This window comes from Panthera uncia, chromosome C2, assembly GCF_023721935.1.
Source record: "Panthera uncia isolate 11264 chromosome C2, Puncia_PCG_1.0, whole genome shotgun sequence".
In the NCBI taxonomy this organism is placed as follows: domain Eukaryota; kingdom Metazoa; phylum Chordata; class Mammalia; order Carnivora; family Felidae; genus Panthera; species Panthera uncia.
Genome location: NC_064810.1, coordinates 54,296,921 through 54,310,822, shown reverse-complemented (window position 1 = coordinate 54,310,822; position 13,902 = coordinate 54,296,921). Strand labels below are relative to the sequence as shown.

Sequence of the window (13,902 nt, the reverse complement as noted above, 5' to 3'; positions counted from 1 at the left end):
CGTCATGGAAGTAGGATCTGCATTTACACACCATCAGTCGGCACTGAGGTTGGAGCTCTCCCCAGTAGGTTACGTTAGAGCCTTTGCCACACACCTCCAGGGAGGGGAAATGCAGCTTGAGTTTTCCAGTAGGAGAACCTGAGTCAGATTGATGCGCTAAATCGCCATTCTCCCTACAGGGAGTCAAGAGCAACCCTGGGAACTGATAGAATAAAGAATGTGGAAACTGAGGCTAGAAAGAACCTTCAAGAACATTATTCAGGGGAAGATACTGTAGTCCAGAGAGAGTAGGTCACTTGCCAAAGGCTACAAAATTTCTTAACAGCAGCAGCAGGTAAGGGCTAGGCATTCCAGACTCCTAACCTACTCTACCAGTGTTTTCCAAACTTTATGGTGCACAGGGGTCAGTGGAGGATTGTGTTAGAGTGCCAGTTCAGATTCATAGGTCTCAGACCAGATGCAGAGTTGCTGAGAGCTGGCATCTTTAACATGCTTCCGGGTGGTGCTGATGCTGCTGCAGGTCTTAGGACCACACTTCAAATAGCAAGGCTTTCAAATGCATTACCACTCTACCCCCTGGGGAGTTGGTCCTTTGCTAATAGAAACATTTCTCTCACAGGAATGCCTGGTAAGGAGGCACTAGGCTGGCTTGCCTCTGTTTCCTCCCCCTTGCTTCCTTCTCCCTTTCTTCTCATTGTATTAAATTTCTCCTCCTGTATCATCTCAGCGGCACGCTAGAACCACAGAAAGTCAATAAATAGATCCCAATTTTGCTAGAAGGTGGCAGCTGATAGAAAATGCCCAGGATTAAAATGGACACTGCTGGCAGATGTGGAGTGCTTTCAATGTACTTTCCAGGTGATCTATGCTGTTGGTGCCCTGTCCAAGTCAATATATGAAAGGATGTTTAAGTGGCTGGTGGCACGGATCAACAGGGTGCTGGATGCCAGGCTGTCAAGGCAATTCTTCATTGGCATTCTTGACATCACTGGTTTTGAAATCCTTGATGTAAGTATATCTGGTTAAAATGAAGCCAATGCGTATTTATGAGGAGGTGAGAAAATGTGAATTGAACATTAGAAAATGGAGTCAAAGCATGATGAGTTTCATTCCCTGAAAACTTGAGAGCCACTCTGGTTGGAGAAGAGCTATTTTTAATATTAATAAATAACAATAGTTATAATTAGTAGTGTTAAAAATTCAGCCTTAAAGGTAACTAGAAATAAAAGAGCCTTTTACGATTTTAAATTTTGATATCATTGTGTGTCATCTTATTGTCATAATGTTTAGTTTGCAGGTGTATTTCAAGGAGGTAAGGATTTAATTGAGGATTTGTTACTTACTGGGTCTATTTGCCATCATCTGATTGCGGTTATGATATTCTCTGTACATTTTTCCAAGTGGACCTCAATTTTATTTTATTTTTTTATTGAGGTATATTAGACAATTAAAAAACACATGTTTAAGGCATACAACGTGGTGATGTGGCACACATGTGCATTGTGAAATAAAGTCAAGTTAATTAACATAGCCATCACCTGGGATAGTTACCATTTGTTCAATTTTTCTTTTATCTCTTCTTCTCACCTAATCACATCTTCGAAGTATAACAGCCTGGAGCAACTTTGCATTAATTTTACCAATGAAAAATTACAACAGCTCTTTAATCAGCACATGTTTGTTCTGGAGCAAGAGGAATACAGGAAAGAAGGCATTGGCTGGGTGTCCTTCGACTTCGGTCTGGATTTACAAGCCTGCATAGATCTCGTTGAGAAGGTAATGCATGCTTTTCTCCTCGTTCATTTTCATTTAAGGAGAATGGTCCCTGTTTGCCGTATCGATCCATATCAGGACTCGGTCTCTGTCAGAGGATGGGAAGAAGGGCAGGAGAGCTCTGTGCAGTTTCTCTTAATGGGCTTTGTGTGCAGCACCCGTGGCAACCTAACTCAACTCTCGTGTCAGTTGCCCTCCTCCATCATCTCCCGCGCAGATTGTCGGGACGCATTTGCTGCTTATGCATGGCCTCCACTGTTAATGCGTGAGCAAACTTGTCGAGATTAAAAATGGTCATGCTCTTGACTGGAAAAACACAGAGCTGAAAATATGAGCACTGTAGGGCCTGGCTGATTAATATAAGGTGAATGAGTAAACCCAAAGCAGCTTAACGAAATTTGGCAAATTAGCATGCAAACAAACAACTGTCATAAATCCTCAAGGCCACTACCTTGCAGGATGTAGTTTGTTCATTTAATTGGACAAGTACCAGTTAGTTTAAGTAATTTATGACAATACTTCATGGCTTATTAGTAAATTAGCTGCAGTGTATGGTTTCTGAATTCAGTGATGTTCCCATACTCTGAAATCTTTCCATGTGCTCTGGGAAAGATTAACTGAGTTTGCCTGGGGAATTAAGTATAAAGTTTTTGGTGGCTTTGTCCGTGGCAGCATGCGTGGCGGCATGTCTTGCTATGACCGTGGATTGCAGTGAGTTCTGGAGCCAGGTCTGGGAAGGCCAAGGCCTACTGCTTTCAGTGTTCTGCACAGTTTCTTTAGCTAAGCTGTTGGCATCTGATTCTCACGACCCTGTCAGGAAGGAGATAGGGTGACCGACCTCTCACTGTCTTTGTGGGCCTCAGGTTTTATTGACCAGTGTCCCATCAACCTTATTTATTAGGCTTTAGATGAAACTACATCTTCCTTGAAAATAACCATTATTCCTAACAGGAATGGATGTCACATTGATTTTGTTTATTTTATAACCAGTGAACTTCATCAGGGGAGGACAGGTTGATTAAAAAAATAATAACAATGATAATGACCCGACCTCTGAGCTGATCAAAATAATAATAATAATAATAATGGCCCACCCATGATGTAGTAAATGTTTGCTGGCGCTATTAAAGCTGTTTTCTGATTTCACTTCTGATGAGAAATGAAACTAAAGAACGGGACCTCCTCAGAGGGACAGATTCAGCTTTTGGCAATTGTCACCTGTAATATCTACTTACTCTGATTATGGTGAGATAACCACTTTCAGGCAGGAATGCGGGACATAGACATTATTCAGATCTGGTTAGGTCTGTGAACATTACTGATTTTTCAGTTGATATGAAGCTCATTGTCTCATTTATTCCGGTCTCAGTTATTCTAAATAACACACTAGCAACATGGATGTAATTTCCTGTTGCATTTTCTACTGATACAATAAAATGAGAAAAAAAAAAAAAAAAAAAAAACCCTGACCAGATGATAGAAGGAAAAGATAAGTCTTTGGCTTCCTATGAATGATTTCAAAGGTATTCAGGTCACGCAAATGAGGAATACGAAAATCTTTCTTGAAATTATTCTGTTTTGAAAAGACCCATTGAGCTGGTTCAGGCTACGTGAAGAAAATTTGTTGTAAATATTAATGTTGTACCAAACTTACTTCTTGAAATAGAATAAATCGTGAGAAGTTTTCAAAATTCAAGAGAACTGAGATAAATCAATATGTAAAAAATATCTTATAGCATGCATCTGTGTGTGCATAAAAGGAAGGGGGATTTTCAGACTTAAAAGTTTCAAATTTTTGTGTTTGCCAAAAACTTTGTCAAACTAAAAAGAATGTATTTCAACACCATCTTTAATTGTTAACTTGGTCACCAAGCATACAGTGACCTCCTTCTGTGTGTGTGTGTGTGTGTGTGTGTGTGCAGTGAATAAATATATGCAGTGAACAAATCTGTTATAGGATTAGCTCACATTTCTTTCATTACCTGAAATATTCTAGTGTGTTTAGAACTAAAACATCAATAATTTACATATTAAAGTATTAACATATATGACTACATATTATTTATGGTTTTGCATAGGTATTGGTAAACAGATTCTTTCTATTATTTTTAAGACAAATACATCCAAAAGTATACATTTAAAATCTTCTTGCCCCTAGATTGTAGTCACCTTGAGAGACTACACCCATTTTCCAATAATTCAGCCCTTTTGCAAAAAGTTCCTCATAGGATTGGGATTTGAATAAGGTTTTAGAATATTACCAGCTGTGAGAGAAAATTAGCTGCAGTACTGATCATTGTACCTGTTTGTAAGTCCAAGCTGTATTACCTAGCTTGGTCATGTTTGTTTTTGTTTTTCTTGTTTTTTTTCTTTCTTAAATCTTATTTGTTTCACTGGGCCTGAATAAATTTTTGTTGTTTCTCTACAGTGATTACAGTGATACAGTTCCTAAAATATTTTAAATCCTGGTTGCATCTTGGCAATATGTGTTGTTGCCTCCCAAGTGGGATTCTTTGGGTATGCTAAGTCTGATTTTATTATTATAGAACGAATCACATTAATATCTAGCTATCTCTTGTACACCCATGAGTATTTCCTTGAAACACGTAATTCTAAGCTCTCTGTTACAACTCTTTCTGCCTGGCTACTGCCCACAGCAAAGCAGTCCAGATCCCAGAGCTCAAATCTGGATGTTTTAGTGTTCACCTGTCAGTCAATTATGTAACAGAAATTTGCTGGGGACCTACATTTAGTCACCTTGGAACCTACTATACTAAGGGTTGTGAGAAATGCAAACCAGAGGCATCATCCTGTCACTGAAGGAACTTAGGGTATCATCATTGGAAAGGCATCTTCCTAAGACTAAAACTTTTACTTCTTTGTTTTAATTAAACAAGTACATTTATTTAAGAACTACTTGTTTTGATCACTTCCTTGTTACCTTGCTGGTGAGGGAGGGATTCCTGCCCTGGGTTATAGAGATGGCTGAACATAGGACACCTGACCCTGGACAGGTGAGTTTGACAATAGCTTACTGGTCACATACACTCAGCCTGAAGAGGGAGGACACTGCATGCCAGGCAGGGTTACACAGTGGTTGCACTATTGACAGAGTGAATAAGAGGGACTGTGGGAGGCAGGCTTTATAGTAATAATAGGGTGCGGTGACTATCATTTCTCAAGGGAGGATGCGATTGGCTTGTTTGAATAATTCCAAGGGCTGGCAGGGATCTGAAACCCACCAGTCAAGGATAAGTAGGCACTGTGTCTAGTCCCATGATTAGGACAGTAGTTTGGCTAGTGGACCTCACTCACAGAGCAAAATGGAGAGGGGAACTTGCGATTAGGTCATCTGAGGCCCTCCCAGGCACACATATCAGGGCACACATAATGTTGGTCCTTAATTTCAGGCCCAATACCACACTACTGTAGAGAAGACTTTGAAGTAAGTGCTGTGGAAAACTTAAGCGCTTGTTATAAGTAGCACTTGCCCTTAGGAAGTGTGCAGTCAAGCAGGAGATTTGTAAGTCTGATCAGTGTGAAAATATGTCTCAGTATAAATGCAGGAAAGGCACAAAGGCCCACAGAACTCCGAAGCACAGGAGTCCCCTCTGCCTGTGGGAATCTTGGAAGGCCAGGTAGGAAAGGGTATAAAATCTCAGCTGAATCTTAAGAAATGATTGTAATTTGGGGCACCTGGGTGGCTCAGTCTGTTGAGCATGACTTCAGCTCAGGTCATGATCTCACGGTTCGTGGGTTCGAGCCCCACATTGGGCTTTGTGCTGACAGCTCAGAGCCTGGAGCCTGCTTCAGATTCTGTGTCTCCCTTTCTCTCTGCTCCTCCCCTGCTCATACTGTGTCTCTCTCCCTCTCTCAAAAATAAATAAACATTAAAAAAATTTTTTTAATAAAAAAAAGAAATGATTATGATTTTAGCAGGTGAAGAGAGGAGGACAGTGAGCAGGTAAGGGACTAGCAAGACCAAAGGTAGAGAGGTAACTAAACAAAGGCCACATTCTGAAATTTTCAGTAGTCTAGTAGAGCACAGAACACACAGAAGGAAGTAGCTGGAAGAAAAAAAAGGAGGGTCAGCTTGTGAAGAGACTTGAAGTAATTTATACCTTATTTTTTGGCAGCGGGGAGCCAGAGAGGGCTTCTGCGCTGGGAACAGAGCAGTCAGAGCTGCTCACGTTTGTTCTGTGGGTTTGTGTTTGATGTCTGGAATCGGAAGAAAGGCTAAGGTTAAGGCAGTTGGGGACAGCAGCACAGGTGAGAAGTAAAAAGGTCCTGAATCAGGACAACAGAAATGTAAATAGCAAGTAAGTGACAGACATAAAAGGAAGGAAGACCGGATTGACAATATTTGAAGAGGGAGAGGTAAGAACACTAATGTTCGGAGTCAGGGCAACTGACTCAAACCATTTAGTGTACAATATAGGACATGTGATGCCACAGGGCAGCACATAATTACTTTTTTCCCTGACCTATTTGGAAATTAATTTACCGCAGGGCCTCATATTTATTAGAAGTTTTACACCTCCTGAGCACTGGAAAAATGGAGAAGACCCTGACGAAACAGTGTTTTTCCCCCTCAGTGGTTAGGCTGTTATATTTTGAGCTATGACATGTACTTGCTTAACATAAAGCTTCCATTCATCCGAAAATGGAAGTTGGCTTTATTAGATTCCCGGCAGAATGGCAGTCCTCATGGACAGAAGGTGACTGTTTGAGATGGGGACTGTCCCCCCTTGTGAGGCATTGCCACAACCCTGCTGTTAACAGACACCATTGCAGGAGATGCTTAAATTTTTAAATGATTCAGTCCAGTTTTCACTGAGGGTTGACCACATGCATGGTAGGAAAATCTGTGTGCAAGATAGAATCCATGCCTCCAAGAGCTCACACCAGTGAAGCGACTATTTAGTTTATCAGATTCTCCCTCCCCCTCCTCCTCCACCTCCTCCATGTTAAGTACTTTGCCAAGAACCCACAAGGTCAGTGGTGCCAGGAGCAAAATGGGTGTCAGTTTAGACTAGTTTGCTGTCACTTAGAACACTTCACATAATTACTCACTGCATCATTCCCCACCTAGATGTTTGGGAGGAACGAAGATGTCCCAGAACTCTTCAGTACAAGAACTAGTAGTGAAATTGTTAATTACGTTTCCTGTAAAGTGCAGGTTTCAAGTCTATGAAAACACACACAAGATGTAGAAAACCATAGTCTGTATATTACAACGGTAGACTCGGGTGGATCAAAAATACGATCTTTAAATATCTGATGATCCACTACCTAGAAGCATGTGTATGGCTCAGGGAGAGCAATTTAGAACAAATTCTAAACTACAAACAAATTTCCTTTTAATATGTCACCCATCCAGAGCCTTGTCTCGGAGTTGGTGTGTTCTCTCTCCATGAAAGCATTTAAGCGTAAGCTAACCAGCTGTTTAGAAAGAAATTATGAAGGGAATTCAATGAACTTTTAGGTGGATTAGACCAGACTTTTAATGTCTTTCCCAAACCTGAGCGTCTATGCTTCTTAGGTACAAAGTATCGGTAGGAAATCATGCAATCTATGCCTGTTGGGCCCAGGGGTCATGCTCTGTCTCAGCATTCTTATGACATCTTCTGCATACCTTTGTTTTGTCTGCTTTCTTGTACTCACATACATATATTTTGTCTTCTTGGTGAGATGCTCTGGAGCCACAACCCACGTATAACCCAAAACGTCTGGTACAGTGATTTATTCATAGAAGGCACTGCAAAAATATTTGTGGAGTAGACTAACGAATATACAAATACACTGATATGCAAATATGAGAATCCTTGATTTTCCTTCCACAACCTGCTTTTCTCTATATGTATGTACCTTATTTTGGTTCATGGCAGCATCCATTGCCCATTTTCTCAAGCCAAAAACCTGGTCATCTTTCTCTTTCTATCAAACCCCACGTTCTATCCACCAGCAGCAGACCTTGCTCTACTTTTGAGCTATGTCATATTTCAATGACTTCTGACCACCTCTAACACTATCGCTAATCTGGACAGGGGTCAGTAAACTGTGGCCTTGTGGGCCAAATCTAGCCTGTGGCCTGTTTTTGTAAATAAAGTTTTAATAAAACATCGTCACACCCATTTTATTTACATGTTGCCACTTGCAGCTTTCAGGGCTAAAATTGCTGAGTGGACGGCAGAAGTGTAATGGGGACCACGTGGCCCACAAAGTCTAACATACTTAATACCTGGCCTTTTAAAGAAAAAGTTTGCTGACAGGGTCATCAGGTTTTCTACCACATACTCTTTTTTTGTTGTTTTTGTTTTTGCAACCCTTTAAAAATGTAGAAACTCTTATTAGCCCACTGGGTCTCCAATACAGGCCATGAGCAGGATTTGGGCAACAGGCTCTACTTTGCCAATGCTGTTCTAAACAAATGATCTTTTTAAAGCAAACATCAAATCACGTGACTCTTTGTTAAAAATCTACAAAGACCTCCCATTACACTTAAAATCCAAATGTCTTAGTGTGGCCTGGACAGCCCTTGGGATCCAATACAGCTTACCTCTCTGGCTTTATCTCATATCATATGCTCCATCTCACTACCTTAGTTCTGTCCACTCTTGCCTCTGGCAGGACCTCAAACTTGCCAAGTGTGCTCCTGCCTCAGGGCCTTTGCACTCATCGTTTGTCTGCCAAGAATACTTATACACAGATCTTAGGATTTGCTTTTCTCATTTAGGTCAGAGGGTTTTACTTGACTATCCCACTAAAATAGCTCCCAGTCAGTCCCCTAGTCATTGTTGATTTCTTTACTTTGCATGATTTCTTCAGAACACTAATGGGAAACTAAATTATTTATTCTTTGTTTACTTGACTAGTATCTTTCTACTCCATTAGAATATAATCACTCTGAGGACAGGCACTTTGTGTATGTGGCTAATGGCTACATTGCCAGCTCCTACTGGTACCCAGCACTTGGTAGGTATTTAATAAATATTTGTTGAATGGATGGTTGACTAGTTATGTATAGTGAATATTCTTTCCCTTTGTCAAGTGATTAGGTTCCTGGAATAAGAATTTACATGAGTTCCCACCCCCTTTGAAGATACTGTTTCCTGATGTTTTCTACATCTGCTGTTCATATGTATCTCCAACAGCCAATGGGCATCTTTTCCATCCTTGAAGAGGAATGTATGTTTCCTCAGGCTACAGATGTGACTTTCAAGACCAAACTTTTTGACAACCATTTTGGGAAGTCGGTTCATTTTCAGAAGCCCAAGCCTGATAATAAGAGATATGAAGCTCACTTTGAACTTGTCCATTATGCAGGAGTGGTAAGTTACTTCTAGACCCTCAGCCCTGAATTTTCCTGACTCAGGCTCAAATGCATTCAGTCAAAATCCCTAGATAATATATAAGTAAAATTTAGATTAAATGAAGAGATGAACAACAGCAACAAAAAAATCTCCGTTCCAGAAAAAAAGTTGGTGTAGCCTTTTAGCATTTAGGAAATGAAATCCCCATACTATAATAGTATTGCATGTGCACAAAGGTTAGAAATCTCAAAATAGACCCTGTCATCCCAGCTCAAAGTAAGACAGCTTCAGAAAGTCATGGAGATCATCAAAGTCATGGGTTTTTTCATATTTGTCCTTCCTTTTAACTTAACATTGTGTGAATGAGTGATTTCAACTGATCTTTTTATTGAAGTTTTTTAATTTTTTTATTCTCTCATAGAGACATATTCACTGTAAAGTAATGGCCTCCAAACTATGGCCAACAAAGGTTTCCAATGACTCTCGCTGCCTCTCCTCATTTCCCTACTGGTGTGTGTTGCCCCTTTTTTTCTGCTTTTCTGCTTATGGTCAGTGATTCCGGATGGAACAGAAAGATAATTGATGAAGGATAAAATAATACTTCAGCCTGAAAGTGACCTGCCAAGTGTACATAAATGTGCTTGTAATTGTCTTCTTTCAAATCCTTGAATATTAATTATAATGATATTTACAGTAAAATATCATTATAATTGCTAATTTTTTTGAATGTTCAGTGTGTGTCAGAGACAACTGGATTTTTTTCATCTATTCTTGCCTAGGAAGGAGAGCTGATGTGAATTGTTTCTACTGGAAATACAATTTAATTCTTTCTCCCTCTCCTTCCCTAGCTGTCTCTCTCCCTTCCCTCCCCTTCTCTTCCTTTCTTTCTACAATGTAAATGGTAAAGCCTAAGAATCTCTTCAGGTTGCACAATGGAACTCCTGGAGTATTATTCAGTACTGTTACCTCAAACTAATTTAAAGTTAAAGGACCCATACAATTTATGATTTTTTTTAAAGGAATGCACAGGTTGCTATGTTAATTTATGCACTCTCTTCTTTTGTTACCTGGACTGCATGCCTTTCCAAAGGTGCCTTATAACATTAGTGGCTGGCTTGAAAAGAACAAAGACCTTCTTAATGAAACAGTGGTGGCTGTATTTCAGAAGTCATCAAATAGACTGCTGGCAAACCTTTTTGAAAATCACATGAGTACTGACAGTGGTGAGTTGAACAATCTTCCCTAATTTTTTAGCTTTAGAATGGAACCCATGGCTGCCTCAGCACTTATAAAAATCCTTGCTTCTTTCCTGTGATATCTGTGTCTGCTCCCTGTGGTCTGAGTCATCCCTTCTTATTAGCCTTTCTGTCCTCAGGCTGGTGGTTCTTCAGGGAAATGGTGCTTTAAGATGGATGTATTTCAAGGAAGCTGCTCTACTCTGCTTTTATCTTCTACTCAACCCAGCTGCAAAGAGGGAGCAGCAAACCATATTTTGATAAATGATTTTGGGGAAATAACAAGCCTCTTTAATCTATATTCCCCAAATATCTTGGATTTCTCCTTCACAGTGCTTTTATATTATAGTAATTTGGGATTATTATAAGCTTCATGAGGGCAGGGATTAGGTCTGATTTATTTAATTGTAGCCTCAAGCGTGTAGCAAATGCCTGTTTAGCAGACACTCCATAAATATTTATTGGCCAACAAATAACTAATCTTGTTTAGTACTTTGTAATTTACAAAGCACTTTTATATATATTATCTTACTCAGTCCATGCCATGACACTTTCAGATACAGACAGAGGAAAATGTCTTCTTACCTTATAGAAACAAGTACAGAAGAGTCAAGAAGAATCCCCAATTTCACAAATCTACTGTTAAAAGATAAACTAAAGCATGTTAAAGTTTTTGAGCATTTATTTGAACACAAATTAATTCAAATGGGGTTGTGTCAAACCCTCAGTGTTTAAGACTTTTCCACCAGCAGGAGCTCAGGGAGATACTTTATGGAGAAAACATAGAAGCAAAGTAAGGAAGTTATTGACTGGTTGTAGTTTAAAGCCTAGTTGACTGTGATTGGTTGTCCTTAGCAGTTTGATTTTAGGGCATGTACAAGCTTAGATTATGTCTTGCTAATATAGGCCACTACAGAGTCTGAGCCACATCAGTGTAATGGCCCCTTGTTTAGTTAACTTAACACTAGTAAATTCAAAGCCAAGGTAGGAAGCAGAACTTCTGCTTCCTGGCCTGGTGCCTATACCACTCTCACTGTCTTCCAGAAACAAAACAGAGAGATGTACAGGCTACATGTATTTAGGACCTAATTCAGACTTTTGCACAATGATGCAAAGGATTTGAAGATACTGAGCCCACATTGCTAACATCAGCCACACAACTGGATTAATGCTAGCTACAGAGGGAAGCTCTTCATGATTCATAGCAAAAGTCACAGATTGGAAGGCCCTGAGCAGAGCCTTGCCTTCACATGGTTTGTTTGGTCCACATGGGTTAAAAAAAAAAAAAATCAGAAGTTGCCATGTACACAGTTGGGTTTCCTTTTGTCTTCAAAAAGTGGAAAACATGGGAAAAGAGAAAAACTGGCCAGCCTAGATTCAGATACCCTTGTGGCAATGGGTGAGGTGTATCAGCTCTTCTTTAAGGGATGTGTGCTCTCATTCCCTAACCTTCTCACTGCCCTGCTGTCTCACACCCAGCTTCAAGTTAATTCCTGGCCCCATCAGGCTGATTTGGGACTCCTGATTGACACAGTCAAGAAATGGAGAGAGAATTTGGCATTTCCTGGCTTCATCAGCACATGATGACATAATTCAGGAGCGAGCCTGAAATCCTGTTGGCCTGCCTTGAGAAGAGATTGAGAAATGAAAGCTATTGTATTTGGACCCTGATAATCTTCAGGCAGCACATTTGCCTGATTCTAATGGTTTCTAAAGTGCCCCTGAGCAGTCAGTTAGTGACTCCTAAGCTTACAGCTCCCAAATGGGTCATTCTCTGAACATAAGAGATCAGGCAGTGGTTCAGGCAGAGAATCAGAGAGGAAATCATCTTCTAACTCTTCAGAGCATGTGCTGTGTCCTTTGGAAGTAGAAAAGAAGAACTATCTAGAATGTCTTTTTTGGGGTGATTTTTCAAGAACCTCCTGAAAATACTTGCCTGCATGTTTCTTATTCATCCAAACATTAAATTACCCATAATAACCATCCTTTCTTCTGGGGACTCCAAGTACTTTAAACCAAAGTTGTAATTAAAAAAAAATATATTAATAATGGAAGGTAGTAGTATTCTCTTTTCATAGATGGAGAAACTGGTGTACAAAGAAGTCAAGTGATTCATTTGGAGGGCCTGGGACATGTCAGTAGGGCATTAGTGATTAGGTTTTAGGACATCTGCTCCAGCACAGGTACTACTCAGGCACAGGGAAGATTTTGTTTTTCATGTTGGCAGCTGGCCCATTTTTTCCAGATTTCCTAGGGATTTTGTGCTTGTTGTTGCTGTACATCTTTGTGAGTTAGCACTACACAAATGTTTGTAAAACAATTTGGCTTAGCATAGATTCTTTTGCTACAAGAAAATGGAAATAGATGGTTTTTTATAAATTATAAAAGTGATGCATGGTGTTGCCAAAAACACAGACTATATGGAAAAATAAAAAGAGAAATGTAAAAGTTATCTATAATTTCATCTAGAGTGGTAGCAATTGCTAACATTTTGGCCTACACTCCTCCCAATATTTTTTATGTATATAGTCACTAATAATACAACTACACTGAAAACCATGTATAGATACCGAGGATCATAACACGCAAACTGTAACCTACTTTTTCTCTTAAAATAACTCCTAGAAATCCTTCTATGCCAGTAATATGGATCCACATCATCATTTTAAAAGGTCACAGTGTTTCATTGTATACGCACACACACACTCTCTCATAATTTAATCAGTCAATCCATTGATAGACATTTGTTGATAATTTAATTTTCTGCTTTGTTTTTTTGCTGTAACTAAACAATGCTGCAGCAAGTTTCTTCACACAGTTGCCTATTTCCTTAAGGAAGAGCACTAGAAATAGACATTTGTGTTGAGACAAATATTTCTAAAGCTTTTGATAGATGTTGCCATATTGCTTCTAGAACTTGACGAATTTATACTTTCATCAACAGGGTATGGTAATGTGACAAGAAAAGAGCTTTTTAAATGCTTTCTTCTTCTTTTTTTAGCTCTACAGTTTGGGGAGAAGAAACGCAAGAAAGGAGTTTCATTCCAAATGGTTGCATCTCTGCATAAAGTAATTTTTAATTACATCTATTCATATATTAACTACTTCACAACCCGCATATATTATTATTTATTTGAAATTTCACATCTTCAAATGAGGGCAAAGCATTTGAAGTTAGCCGAGTTGGAAAAGTTGAAGTCTATCTTGATATAAATGGTTTTTCCATGGACACTGTTGGTGCCCCACCTAGGTCCCCTTCATCAGCCCTGCACCCATCTTCCAGCTGATAAGAATGTCAGCTCATAACAACTTACAGGTGCCAGGATTGCCACTGTCAAATGAGAAGCTAACCTATGTCCTTACTCACCCCTGTAGACTCTGGCCCCTTTCTTGCCTCAAGGTAGGGACTGAGTGTGGTACAATTGGTGCATTTACGCTCAGAGCTCATTCAGGGATCACTTTCGACTTTGAATCCATATCATTGTTTTTTTCTTCCCCTATCCTACCCTAGTTCTCAAATAAACCCTTCAAACCAGAATCCCCAACTCAGATTCTACTTCCAGAGAATCTGACCTAAGAAG

At 39.7% G+C, this 13,902-nt stretch overlaps 1 protein-coding gene across 1 annotated transcript in view; it reads left to right on the top strand.

The window, feature by feature from the left end:
* Positions 1-13,902, top strand: part of MYH15 (myosin heavy chain 15) — a 145,074-nt gene that overhangs the window by 41,750 nt on the left and 89,422 nt on the right. The window contains exons 14-18 of the mRNA XM_049628137.1: positions 859-1,008; positions 1,606-1,776; positions 8,928-9,104; positions 10,177-10,309; positions 13,323-13,390. Of these exons, the coding sequence (XP_049484094.1) occupies positions 859-1,008; positions 1,606-1,776; positions 8,928-9,104; positions 10,177-10,309; positions 13,323-13,390 (699 nt within the window). The remainder of the gene's footprint in view (positions 1-858; positions 1,009-1,605; positions 1,777-8,927; positions 9,105-10,176; positions 10,310-13,322; positions 13,391-13,902) is intronic.